At 40.7% G+C, this 13,140-nt stretch overlaps 1 protein-coding gene across 7 annotated transcripts in view; it reads right to left on the minus strand.

Moving 5' to 3' along the window:
• Nucleotides 1-6,944, minus strand: part of PUM1 (pumilio RNA binding family member 1) — a 134,380-nt gene extending 127,436 nt beyond the window's left edge. For 6 of the 7 annotated variants that reach the window (XM_084652398.1, XM_084652402.1, XM_084652401.1 and 3 more), the window contains exons 1-2: nt 6,829-6,944; nt 1,231-1,604 (exon numbers count right to left, since the gene is read on the minus strand). In XM_084652398.1, the coding sequence (XP_084508524.1) occupies nt 1,231-1,593 (363 nt within the window). In that variant the 5' untranslated portion in view covers nt 1,594-1,604; nt 6,829-6,944. Of the gene's footprint in view, nt 1-1,230; nt 1,605-2,295; nt 2,363-6,828 lie in introns of all 7 variants that reach the window. The other variant, XM_084652397.1, reaches the window with a different exon arrangement.
• Between the last annotated feature and the right edge of the window lie 6,196 nt (nt 6,945-13,140).

A 13,140-nucleotide genomic window follows, 5' to 3' on the forward strand; every position in this document is an offset into this window, starting at 1 on the left:
CTTATGCATGTGCTGATATTACTCAAATTGCACAATTTTCACCATAGTGTTTACTTGTTAGACAGCCCTGCGGAGAAAGCAGAACACTTTTCTAGAGGGACGTGGGGTTAATTTCTGGTTTATTTTTCAAACTTTGTGATAGGGTGATTCACTTTTAAATAAATTAGCTCTTTGAGAATGGAGGTGGTGTCACACCAAGTTCTAACAAGTTGAATATTAAGTCAAATTTTGGCCATGCTCCTTTAAATAGTGAATTTAAACAATCTTTTTTTCTATTTTGACAGAAAACCAAAAAGCTATGTAAGCAATGCTGAGGTTTTAATGAGGTTACAGAAGCTTTGTTCCTGCTGCTTTTAAGAGATTTCTGGGAACCGCTGACTTCAAAAAACATGCTTACCTCTAAATGCTGTTGCTGTATCTCCCTTATTAGAGAAAGCAGGTTTTTTAGTTCATCCCTGTACTTGAAGAGTTACCCCTACATGTCACAGTCAGATAGCTAAGGAGTGGTACATGCACTTGTTTAAGCCCCAGCGTATAAAATAATGCTGTGATTTAAACCATACCTTTGGTTAATGGTTAAATTCTCTTTTCTCTTTCTTCATTTATATGCACAGTAGAAGTATCCGATTATTCTTTAGGACATTAAATACATGTGAAAGCAAAGTTCTGTTCCTTAGCACATGGTGAAACAACTGTTTTTTATAAACTGCTTTCTTCCTCATTCAATTAACCATGCCCTGCCCCCTTTCCCTCACTTCTCCTTGTGCTGCAGACAAGTACCAGAACTGTGTGCATTTCAGTATTAGAGTGTGAAGCTTTCACCATTCCTACATGCTTTAAAGGACAACACAGTTTTGTAATACCATTACATAAAAAATAATGTAACCACAGCATTAGGTTTGATAAGAAGCAACAAAGAACACTAAACTGGTTCACACATACAAAAATCAATAAAGAGGACTGATGAATTTTGCAAACAGATTCATTTTAACTACTGTCACAGAGTGCAGTGGGATTTCCAGTTCAACACCATCAAGAGTGAGAAAACATTTCATTTATAACTAGTGAGGCATTCAAATTCTGAAAAGAAAGAAGTCTGGCTGACACCATCCAAACCACACAATAACCGGCTTAAGCTTTAAGAAGGTTCATTAAAAGCAGCAACCCTAGCATGATTCGTTCATGTATTCAGTCTGAAATATTGAATTTTTTTTTAAATTTTATTATTACCTGATGTTCTGCATGAATGTTATCCCCAGTAGGCCAGCGATGTTTGCTGTTATTATAGCCGCCTCCACCACTTCCTCCTCCCCCAAGCTGCTCACCATGCTGCCTCTGAAAGAAGTAATCCACCATAGCGTCGTCCTGAGAGCGGCCTGCAACTCCTATGGATCCAGGGACAGGACTGGAGTGGGTCCCTGCTGCAAGCGCTTGATTTGCAGCTGGCTGTTGCTGAGCCTGGGACCCTGTTCCAGATGTCAAAACAACAGGCATGTTGGGATTAGCTGTATCTTGTGTGTGCTGCTTCAGGTGGGGGCTGAACGAGTCCTGCCAGAGCACTGCTTTTCTCTTCAAAACACACGCAACGCTCATTCCACCAACACCTAAGGAGACACAGGGTTTTCCATGGTTAATCGTTTTAATAACTGATTAAGCACACATTGCCTACGTCAAGAAAAAAATCTTTACTTCTTTTGACATGTTTATGCTTTCCTGTTAGTCACAACTGACCCATATCTCAGAAAGCTAAATTTAACAAACTTCATTTCAGTAAAATATATTAAAAATACACACTAGCCAAAACAACAGTTAATTCTACAAGATGCTGCCAATACAGCTAAGATATTCACAGTTGCCTGTTCTTGGAATCAGACCACCAAGTTGTGCAACTGAAATTTCTTGTGTGGCCAGCACACTAAAATTTTGTCTCAGTTTAATCTAAAATTGAGCACTGAAAACTTCTCGGGGAGAAAAACCTGGGGCATGTAATGGAATTCAAAATACAACATCAATGTTTATAAACTTCTATATTAATGGCAGTTCTGCTACAGAATCTGTCATTTGCATGTAAATACTACTAGATTACTACTTCCAATAGTTAGATAAACCAAAAAAAAACTTAAAGCAGCCAGTTTTTCAAATTCAAACCTAAAATATTATTTGTACACATGCTATTAGTCATGCCCCAAACATAACTTGCACTGTGTTGCAAACACTAAGGCTGGCTTTGGCCATGAGGCAGTAAGATATACGCACATATTTATGGGAGATTCCCTGAAGAAAAAAGCAGCTAACCTCTTAGTGACTGGGACACCAACAGAATGTTCCAGAGCTAGATCAGCCGACAGCCTCAATTCAGTTACTGATGGGAGAGAAAAAAACTAAACTCTGACTGTAGAAACTATCTAGCATAGCAAACAAAGCAAAAAAGAGAATCCATCCCACACAGCGACCAGAATACTATGACAATAAGTGGGTAAATAATATTGCTAATCAGTTAATAAATCACTATCCCCAAAATGTTCTGATACAGTATGAAATACTGATTTCATGCTGCTGTGGTAAGCCTTTTTTGTTTTGTGAAAGCAAAAAGATCAATAATCCAACACGGACAGTGATACCACAGAAGATTCTATACACCTTGATGGTAAAGTGCTTTTTTTTTCTTTATGTAATTCCCACCCCATTAAAAAAATATATATATACAATCAGGTATTTAAGTCAGAAGAAATGCATGCACTATTAAAAATGCTAAACAGACCTCGGACTTCTAAACTTCGTGTCAATTATTGCCCTGGTCACCCAACTGCAAACCCACAAATATCATGAATAGTTAACAAAGATGGACTGACAGCAGAATTTGCCCCTCATTCATTATCATCACAACTGCATACCATCATACAGGAAGTCAACTTCCACATTCATGATATGGCTCTCCCTAGCATATCTTGACTGAAAACTTTGGCCCAAACCTGCAAACAGTTCTGTGGGCTCTGAAGGGAACCTTTATCTCCTCTTTTCATCACACTACTTTTTAATAACCATCAAATTCTACAAGTGACTCTCAGGAACAACTTCATAACTGCACTGGAGTGCAAGATGGCAACAAACAGAAATCTTAATTTTGCTCAAAAATTATCTAGATTTTCCCTACCAACATGAAGTGTTTTTTCTCTTATTCATCTGTTAGCGGAATCTGAATATAGAAACTTCAGTAATAGTATTTTTTTCCCTCTCCTTAAGTTTCTTTTTTTTTTCCTAGAGCAATGTAAACGGGTAACTTTGCACTTATGCACACCACTTTACATGTTCAAAGAGGTGTACAGACAAATAAATTTATTTAGCAAAACCTCATTGGTTCTAACTTTGATGTAAATCTTACCACAAAACCTGGTAGTCTCATTCCACTTCTCAAATATAGCACTATAGTGAGGTCTCATTACTAAAGCTTTATTATTTTTACAAGATACTCTTTTACCAACATACACTATTTAGCTTTCCTATAGTAAGTTCTACTCACACACAAAGCAAACAAAAAAAAACTAACTGAATCAAACTCTCCTACAGAAGGAAGAAGAAAGATAGATTATTTCTATCATTAATTTCTTATAAGGGACTCATACTATGATGATGATGGCAAAGTACTTAGGTACTTGTGGGGTAATGTTATGGATAACTAAAACTGAACCAACGCCTGTCAAAATAAATGGAAAAATATATTGTGAGGCAGTCTTAAACACACGCACAACCCGCCCCCCAACCTTCCCATGGTCCCAATCCTTCAAAGATTCACATATGTGAATAACTTTATGCACTGTGACAGGTTTCAGAGTAACACCCGTGTTAGTCTGTATTCGCAAAAAGAAAAGGAGTACTTGTGGCACCTTAGAGACTAACCAATTTATTTGAGCATAAGCTTTCGTGAGCTACAGCTCACTTCATCGGCAGTATGCATCCGATGAAGTGAGCTGTAGCTCACGAAAGATTATGCTCAAATAAATTGGTTAGTCTCTAAGGTGCCACAAGTTCTCCTTTTCTTTTTATGCACTGTGAATATTCCCACTGAAATCAATGGGACTACTCACAGCACAAAGTTAAGCATGTGCATAAATCTTTGCAGCATTAATGTCCAACTTAATTTCCTTATTCACAAAATTTTGTCATCTGCAGTCCCATTCCCTCCCCACCCAGTTAGAGCAAATTAGCAGGGATTTAATCACTCAGAGACAGTGATCCCCTTTTAATTTTTCTTTTAAAAACGTCCATATTACACAAAACTTTCCAAATGCTCTAACCAACTAATATGCCATCATTTTCTATTACGGCCATGATAGATAATAGCACATAGTTGAGAAGTAACAATAAAAGGTTTGGCAGTTGTGGCCCAATTGAGGGATTTCCCTTAATGACCTAAGTGATACCCCACACGATACGGAGAAATGCAGCATCCTGATTTTCAAAGCTTTTAATGGGGAAGGGACCTGCCCTTTTCTATGTTTGAGACCTGCTCCTTCTTTAGCCTCAGCATGCTACATATCTACATTTACATAAAATACCTTTTAGAGGTTCCATCACCACTCCTGAAGTTAAGGGGTGATCAAGCTTTATCTTTCCCACATCTGAGGGGCTGTCACTTGCTCCCTCAAATCTCACCGGGGAGGAGAAAGTGTTATAAAATTATTATTCTCTTGACACTAGAAAATCCCAGGCAAGAGCTAACAAGAGCATTATTACGTTCTGTACAACTGTCTGTATTCTCAGAAACCTCCTCTTTCATTTAACATGGATATGGCAATCTCAAGTCAGAACAGAAAACTTGGCACAGGAGACATTTTGAAAGAGCAAAGGGGGAAAAAAGCATGATGGGAAGTTCCAGTTTAGTTCTGAGATATATGTTTTAACAGAAATGTTGTGATAAATGTAGCACACAGCTGAATACTGTCATTCAAAGCATACAGAGCATCAGAAATATGTTAAGTCACCTACACAACACATACTGGTTAACTAACCAGCAGCTGCAACTCATATCACTGCAAGTGTCTTATAGCTACTCAATTTCTTTTACTTTTCAAACTCTTTCTGTATTTTCCATATAAAGAGTTTCCCATGAGTGTTATTCATTTACAAAATAAACAGCCTCCTATAGGACATTACAAAAAGGGATTGCCAGAGTGAAATTACTATTAACATACGTTTCTTTCCCCTTACACACACACACAGGTAAACAAGATGTTTTATGTTATCATTACCATAAGACTGCATGTAATTTCCTGTCTGTAAGCAACATAACTTTGAGGACACAGCTAAACAAATTCTAACTACAAGAAGCAATGGCCTTAGAAAAAATAGCTGTATTCTGCATGTAGCATAACTACTAATAATAAATTCAGAACTCAATAACTGATCTCCAAGCGCTCCGATTTAAAAAAAGTTTGCAGTAGTATTTTAAAAATTGGAATGGACATGAAATGTATTTTGCAAAATTAAACTATGGAAAAATAGAGGCCTTTACAGATTCCTAAAGTTAGACTACGAATCAAAGCCACCTTACCCATTGTTTAAGAGGCATCTGGTGTACAAAAACGTAAAAGTTCACATTTTCATTAAAACCTAAGGAGACACAGCAGGAAGTGGGTAAATTGATAACCCACTAAACTTCTTAAACCAGCATTAAAACACGTCATAAGACAAATGCTAAACCACCCACCCTCTCAGTAAAAGGAAATTCCTTACTCATGATCTGCTTAATAAAATTTCTACTTGGAACCAAGTTATTAAGCACTGAACAGAAAAAAATGAAAATGGGAGTCTCTCTCAGTGTGGGGTAAAGAACAAGTTCCAATGTTGTTCTCTTCAAAACAAAACTGCTTAATTAAAAATGATCCAACACAAATACTACAGAGGGAGTAAGGACGAAGAGAGAACAGCACTATGTACTTATAGCACATCGGAAAGTATTGTGTGTGTTTTATTCCCTTCCACTTGAAATGATAAAGACCTTCTCTTACAGACTCTCACACACCAAAAAAACAACAGGGCTTACACACACAAAAAAATCCCAACCATTACAGAGATAAAACACAAACCGTAGGAATACTGGGACACTTATGACAATAAAAATGGATCACTTTTTTATTTTTGAGAATTAAATGCATGCACCTCCAGAAATCCCAGGTATATCTTATATACATTACACACACACACATATAAATACACATACACACATATACAGTTTCCCAGCAATTCCTGTTGATAGGAATCTGAACTGTGTACAAGCTACGAAAGGTTTGGACGCTATTTATCACATTTACTGAACCCCCCCCTTCCGCCCCCCCCCCGGCGGCGCCGTACAGCCAGGTTAAAATGCACACGATGAATTACATACCGAGAAGAACCCCCACTCGGGTATTGTTTTTTTAAACCAAAATAGCTTGAATCCACCCCCTGCACCCCCCAAAATAAGGATGATTTCTTCTCCCCCCAGGAGGATCAGGGCAGGGGATTGCCCCAACTTCACAGGGACCCAAGAATAAGGGTTAATGGAGTTTGTGGGGGGGGAGTGGAGGGATTTAGGACACATTATGGGGCCCCCTGCACCTCCCCACTCCCCCTCCCTCCTTCCTTTGTAACAATAGGGGCCTTGCTCTGACTCCAAAACATGTACAAGGAACAGAGCGAGAGGAGAGACCCAGGCACAGCGACCGGCGGGGGCTGCCTTTCGGGGCCCCATCAACCCCCACCTCGAGCCCCTAACCTCAATATGACCCCACCGACTGGTCCCCTGGGGTGTGGGGCCCAATTTAGTCCCGGTCCAGTCCGGATACTTACGGGCGGAGCGGTAGGATGAAGCTGGATCTCAGCCCCCCCCCAGGCCTCTCGCTGGCTGCCTCTCCCCCTGCCTTTCACTCCGACAACATGGCGGCCCACTGGGCACTGGGACGGCGCGATGCATCATGGGATGGCTAGGCAGGCCCAGCTTGCCGCTGAGCCTCCTTGTCCCTGCTCCAGGCTGGGTGGCAACCAGCGCAGCATCAGCTCCTGTGCTGGGGCTCAGCTAGACTGGGCCCTGGGCCTTCTCTCCTGGGCAGCTGTCTGTGTTAAACACAAGCCCAGATCCAAGGCAGTTCGTCCGCATGCCCGTAAGCAAGACAGAGAGCTAGCGTTGCACGGATACGCCGAGCACACCATATGTACACCCTGACTGGGCGTCCCAGCCTTATACACACCCCAAATGGGTTTTACACACACCCTGACTAAGTTGATCTACCCAATACACAACACCCCATGATATTTCGGTGTGGGATTTTTAAAGCCCCTGCTCCAGGAATGATGTTATTAGGTGACCATCTCAGCTTTCAACATTTAAAAACTAAGTTCCTATTCCTCATAGTTGTAGAAAAAAGATTGAAAACATGACCTGAGCCTAACCTAAAGACTCAGGAACCAGAAGATAAATAAAAAGAACACTTTTTTTTAAATCTTATGATTTTTTGGGGTCCTGACTCACAATTTTTGAACACTTGGGGTTGGCAATGTATAAACCAAACTGATCCTCTCCAGCTGAGAGATCCATATTTGCAGAGTGTTGAATATCACACAAAAAACACGTATCAATTCTCTCCAGCTAAGACTGAGCTCTTATTTTAATAAAAACCTAAAGTGTTACACAACAACAACAGGGATATTGCAGTATGCACCACTGCAAACTATAAAGTTCCTTTCTATAGTCCCCTACATTCAGCAATCTCAAAGCATTTTAATTACATTATAATTAATTAAGCTACATGATACCTCCATGTTGTTGATAAATATTATTATCCCTATTTCATAAGGCACAGAAAAAGAAAGGGCCAGATCCTCAGAGGTATTTAGGCACCTACCTCAAACTGAAATCAATGAAAGTTAGCACCTAAATACATTTGCAGATCTGGGCCAAAGTGACTAGGGTTGCAAAGACCCTGATCCTACAAAGACTTTGCGTGTACTTAACTTTACCACCATGAGTACATAGATTGTAAGCTTTTTGGGACTGGGAACCATATTTTTGTTCAGTGTTTGTACAGCACCAAGAACATTGGAGTCTCGGTCCATGGGTGGGGTGCTACTACTGCAATACAAAATAATTCATTATTGTTATTAAGCATTTCTATTTATTTCAGTCAGACTGCTCATGGGAGTAATGTTAAGCATGTGTGTATGTTTTTGCAGGGTCAGGGCCTAAGTGTGTGGCAAAACTGGGAATAGATCCCAGATCTCCTAACTCCCAGTCATGTGCTTTGATGATGCTTCTTCCCAGAATAGGATACGTAGGATAGGGAAAAGCAGAGGCTGTTGTACCAAATTCCTAGCCAGTCTCCCACCAATTTGGAACTAAGTCCTGACCTAGAGGCAAAATCTTCTATTTATCCACAGGATAGTTACAGAGCTAAGCTTCTTGCACACGCTGCCTGAAAACTTTCTTCAATTCCTACTGTAAACTCTCTCTGTACTCTCTTAAACATAGCCAAAACCCCAGTCAGGATCAGAGCTCCATTGTGCTAGGTGCTATATGAGAAGTTACAGTCCCTGTCCCAAAGTTCCTACAGACTGATCCCTTGAAACAACCTGTCTCTCATTTCTCTGGTGTGAATGAGAAATATCCAGTTCATAAATGGCCCATCTAGTAAAGCCAAAGAAAAAGACTTAATCTAGATCACTGATAACAAGATAGGGAAATATATAAAGGATTATATATAGTATAGCATACTAATACTGCATACTCAGTATGTGAGATATAAGCCCATCACTTCTGAACCAAACAACCCACAGCCGTCTGCAATGTGTCCCTCAGCGTCAATACAGAGATAAAGCCAGTGGGGACTACAGGTCCCAGCATGCCATGCTCTTCCTGAATCGAGGTTTAGGTCGTTGCTATTACAATAAATCACTGCATGCTGGGTCTTGTAGTTCGTGTGATTGCATGTGCACATTAAATGGGGACAGTCAATTTGAATTCGTCTAATTTTCCAAAAAGAAAGGTAAACATAAGTTCAGATACTACTCCTACGCTGAGTCTCCTGCAATTTTTTGAGGCTTTACAATTTCATTTTCCTATTAAAAATGTTTTCCCACTCCTGCTGGTGCATGAAAAGCTCACACAATCAACAGAAGAAACCAACTTTACTGGGGGAAAAGTGAAAGTGATCAAAATGGTATTTCATAGAATCATAGAAATCCTGGGCTGGAAGGGACCTCAAAAAAGTCATCCAGTCCAGCCCCCTGCGCTTTGGCAGGACCAAAAGTAAACCTAAACCATCAGGACAGGTGTTTGTCCAACCAGTTCTTAAAAACCTCCAATGATGGGGATTCCACAACCTTCCTTGGAAGCCTATTCCAGAGCTTAACTACCCTTACATTTAGAAAAAAGAAAAGGAGGACTTGTGGCACCTTAGCGACTAACCAATTTATTTGAGCATAAGCTTTCGTGAGCTACAGCTCACTTCATCGGATGCATACTGCTGATGAAGTGAGCAGCTCACGAAAGTTTATGCTCAAATAAATTGGTTAGTCTCTAAGGTGCCACAAGTACTCCTTTTCTTTTTGCGAATACAGACTAACACAGCTATTACTCTGAATACAGTTAGAAAGTATTTTCTAATATCTGACCTAAATCTCCCTTGTTGCAGATTAAGCTCATTACTTCTTATTCTACCTTCAGTGGACATGGAGAACAATTGATCACCGTCCTCTTTATAATGGTGCTTGACATATTTGAAAACAGCTATCAGATCCCTCCTCAGATTCTGTGAGCTGGATACTCTCTGCTGGATAACATCAGTGCAACAATGCCTGATGTTATTGAACAGGCAACCAAATTCATGGTTGTGTGCTACAGACAATCAAACCGTACCACCATGTCAGTCAGCAGAAACCATGGGCAGTGAAAATTGGCAAAGGTACCACATCAACACCAAAGCTCAGCTCCCTACTACCAACAACAGAAGCATTTATGGGAAACACAAAATGAGCACAACTTCAGGCACATGTGTGTAAAAGTGGTTTGGATCCAGATACACCATACCTTGATCCGCTGCAGTATGGATGGATATGCAATGACAGTTCCAAATCTATGTTCCCCAAAACTGTACCAGACAATGTTGTTCTTCCTCCTCCAAATATTTTGAAGTTAATCAAATGCTCCTGAGAGAGTGATGTATGTGTACTTTGTAAATGTATGAGATGTGGATGTAATATATTCTTCACATGCCAGAGAGGTGTGGTAGATTGCAAGGACCTGACAAAATCAGCTTCAGCATTTGCAGCTGAAAACAACAATGGCAAGCAGTGACCTGTAGTACTCATTTTAGGACACTCAGGTGTAGATTGAATGAGAAAGAACACTAGTAACCATTTATAATGATTCTAAAATGAAATATTTGGTTAAAATTATTACTATCATTATAATTTTCTTAGTATTTTTCCTTGTATGGACCCCTTAAGCAAGGTTGACCAGAATGGCTGCCGGACTAAAGCCAGTTCTGACACAACCTGCCTCTCTCAAGCCAAGATAACTGTGACTCCAACCTACACTATTGAAGTACTCATTAATGGTTCCTAAATGCTACTGATAACAGTATCATTGTGCAAATAGTTGCTCCTGTTATAAGACTTAGGGCTTGTCTACACTGGCAATTTACAGTGCTGCAACTTTCTCGCTCAGGGCTGTGAAAAAAACACCCCCCTGAATGCAGCAAGTTTCAGTGCTGTAAAGCACCAGTGTGGACAGTGTACCAGAGCAGGAGCCGTGCTGGTAGCTATGCCCCTCGTGGAGGTGGGTTTTTTAGAGCACTAGGAGAGCTCTCTCCCAGCGCTCTGCCGCGACCACACAAGCCATATTAAAGTGCTGGCATGGCAGCCCTTTAACGTTGCCAGTGTAGACAAGCCCCTAAGGCTTGCCTGCCTACACTAAACTGTTTTGCCACTTTAGCTATACAGGTATAGTTGAAGTGACCAAAAAACCACAAAAAACAACCCTAGTGTGCATACAGCTACACCAGTGTAAAAGTGCTTATAGCAGTATAACTTATTCTAGTTCAGCACATTTATACCATATAGCTGTAGTAAACCAGTAAAAATCACACCCCTAACCAACATAATTATAGCAGTATAACTTTTCTAGTGTAGACCAGGCCTTGCCCCCACTGCCTTTCACATGGAAAGTTCCCAAAGCACTCTGGGAAGTGATACACAGGCTGTTTATGAGGATTCCTCCACCCATCACTGGAATTCAGACACATCTGGGGTGAGATGCAGCAGCTATTTAAACACAATGCTGCACAACACCCGAGGACAGGAAAAGAAGATCATTTACAACTGCAGGGGGCATTTAGGGAGGCAGAAGGTAACACCTGATACCTTCTTCTACTAGGGCCATGTCTACACTAGCAAGCTTACAGCAGCACAGCTGTACTGATATAGCTGTGCCGCTATAAGAGCACTCGTGGAGCCACGTTATGTCGACAGGAGAGAGCTCTCCCATCAACAAAATAAAACCAGCTAAAAGAGAGAGCAGCATCTCCCACCGACATAGTGCTGTGCGCACGAGCGCTTCTGCCGATAGAACTTACATTGCTGCGGGGGTTCACTTCCCTGAGTAACAAAAGTTTTGCTGACATAAGTGCTAGTGTAGACATGGCCTAGATAAGAATATACTAGAAATTTAAAAATCAGCTTTCTCAAACCAGTACAAAGTGCTAACATAATAATAATTCTTAGCTCTTACATAGCCCTTTTCATCAGTAGATCTCCAAGTGCTTTACAAAGTAGTGCAGCATTATTATCCCGGTCATAGTTTCAGAGTAACTACACTTGTATTTCCCTTCCATGGTCTACCAAGGGCACCCACTTTAGGCTTCTGGTTCCCAGCTGTCACCTCTCTTTGGCAGAGACTCACATCTCACACCGTAACTAGGGGTTCTTTGTGGCTGAACTGTTCCCTGCCTACACTGTGATATCCCCAGCAAGCCACACTGCCTAGAAGGCCAGCATCTGCATTTTGCTTTCTCTTCAGAAGCTTTTTCTTAGCAGTATATTGCTTCTTAAGGCAAAAGCATTACAGACTTATTATTGTTATTATTAAAAACAATAAAAGAACCTACACTCATGCTAAAAATCTTACCAGAGGTTACTCCTACTCCAGTCTCAGGCTCTGCTAGGTGTCAGTCCTTCAGAACTCACAATTGGGTTTCCCCATAGTTACAAGTTCATAACTGTCTCAGCTTCAGAACCAGAACACCAGCTGAGCAGGTTAGCCATTTCATTACACAGCTCTGGCCTTTCATTTCCAGTCTCTCGGAACAGGTGATCTACAGACAGTGATACTCTCCTCAGGGCTTAGCTTCAAAAGACTGGGTTTTTGCATAACCAGAGGTGAGGGATTTGCATTACCATCTCCCTAGGGATTCCCAAGGAAATCTACTTCACACTTATAGGCTCCAAGATTCCATTCTTGTCTGGCACATTTTCAAGATAGTCCTTTGAACTCCCAGGCCTGACATCACATCTTCCCCCTAGAGAGGTTACGTACAATTCTGGCCCACAATAAAACACAATCTTTGCATTTAATATAACGGATACAACAATACTTAAACTTAACTCAATAAGATCTCCCAAGGATATGCAGAAAATTGCCATATCTCTCACAATCACCATTTTAAAGACAGGGAAACTGAGGAACAGAGCAATGAGGTGACTTGCCCAAATTCACACAGCAGGCCATTGACAGAGCCAGGAACAAAGCACTGGTGCTTTATCGCTTGCTTATATGGATCTAAAGTAAGCAGGTAACATACAGACCCAAGCTAACCTGATTTAAGCATTAAACTGTTTTAACTGCATCTATCCTGGGGATTTGCACCATTTTAACTAGACTGATTTTATAAATTAAACCTGTGCACTTTTCTAATGTAGACAAGGCCTAAGTTGGAATTTGCCAGGACATCAAGGAAGAACATAGACCAGAACTTGCCTTTCAATGTCCTCAATTGTAGAGATTTGATTTGTCAGCTCCATTTTTGTAAGGGCAGGCGGCCTCTTAGGGAGCTGTTCCTGTTGGTATTTCATGATCCTCTCCCAGACATGAGGGAGATCCCAGCCCCACAG

This window comes from Lepidochelys olivacea, assembly GCF_965140295.1.
Source record: "Lepidochelys olivacea isolate rLepOli2 genome assembly, chromosome: 19".
Lineage (NCBI taxonomy): Eukaryota > Metazoa > Chordata > Testudines > Cheloniidae > Lepidochelys > Lepidochelys olivacea.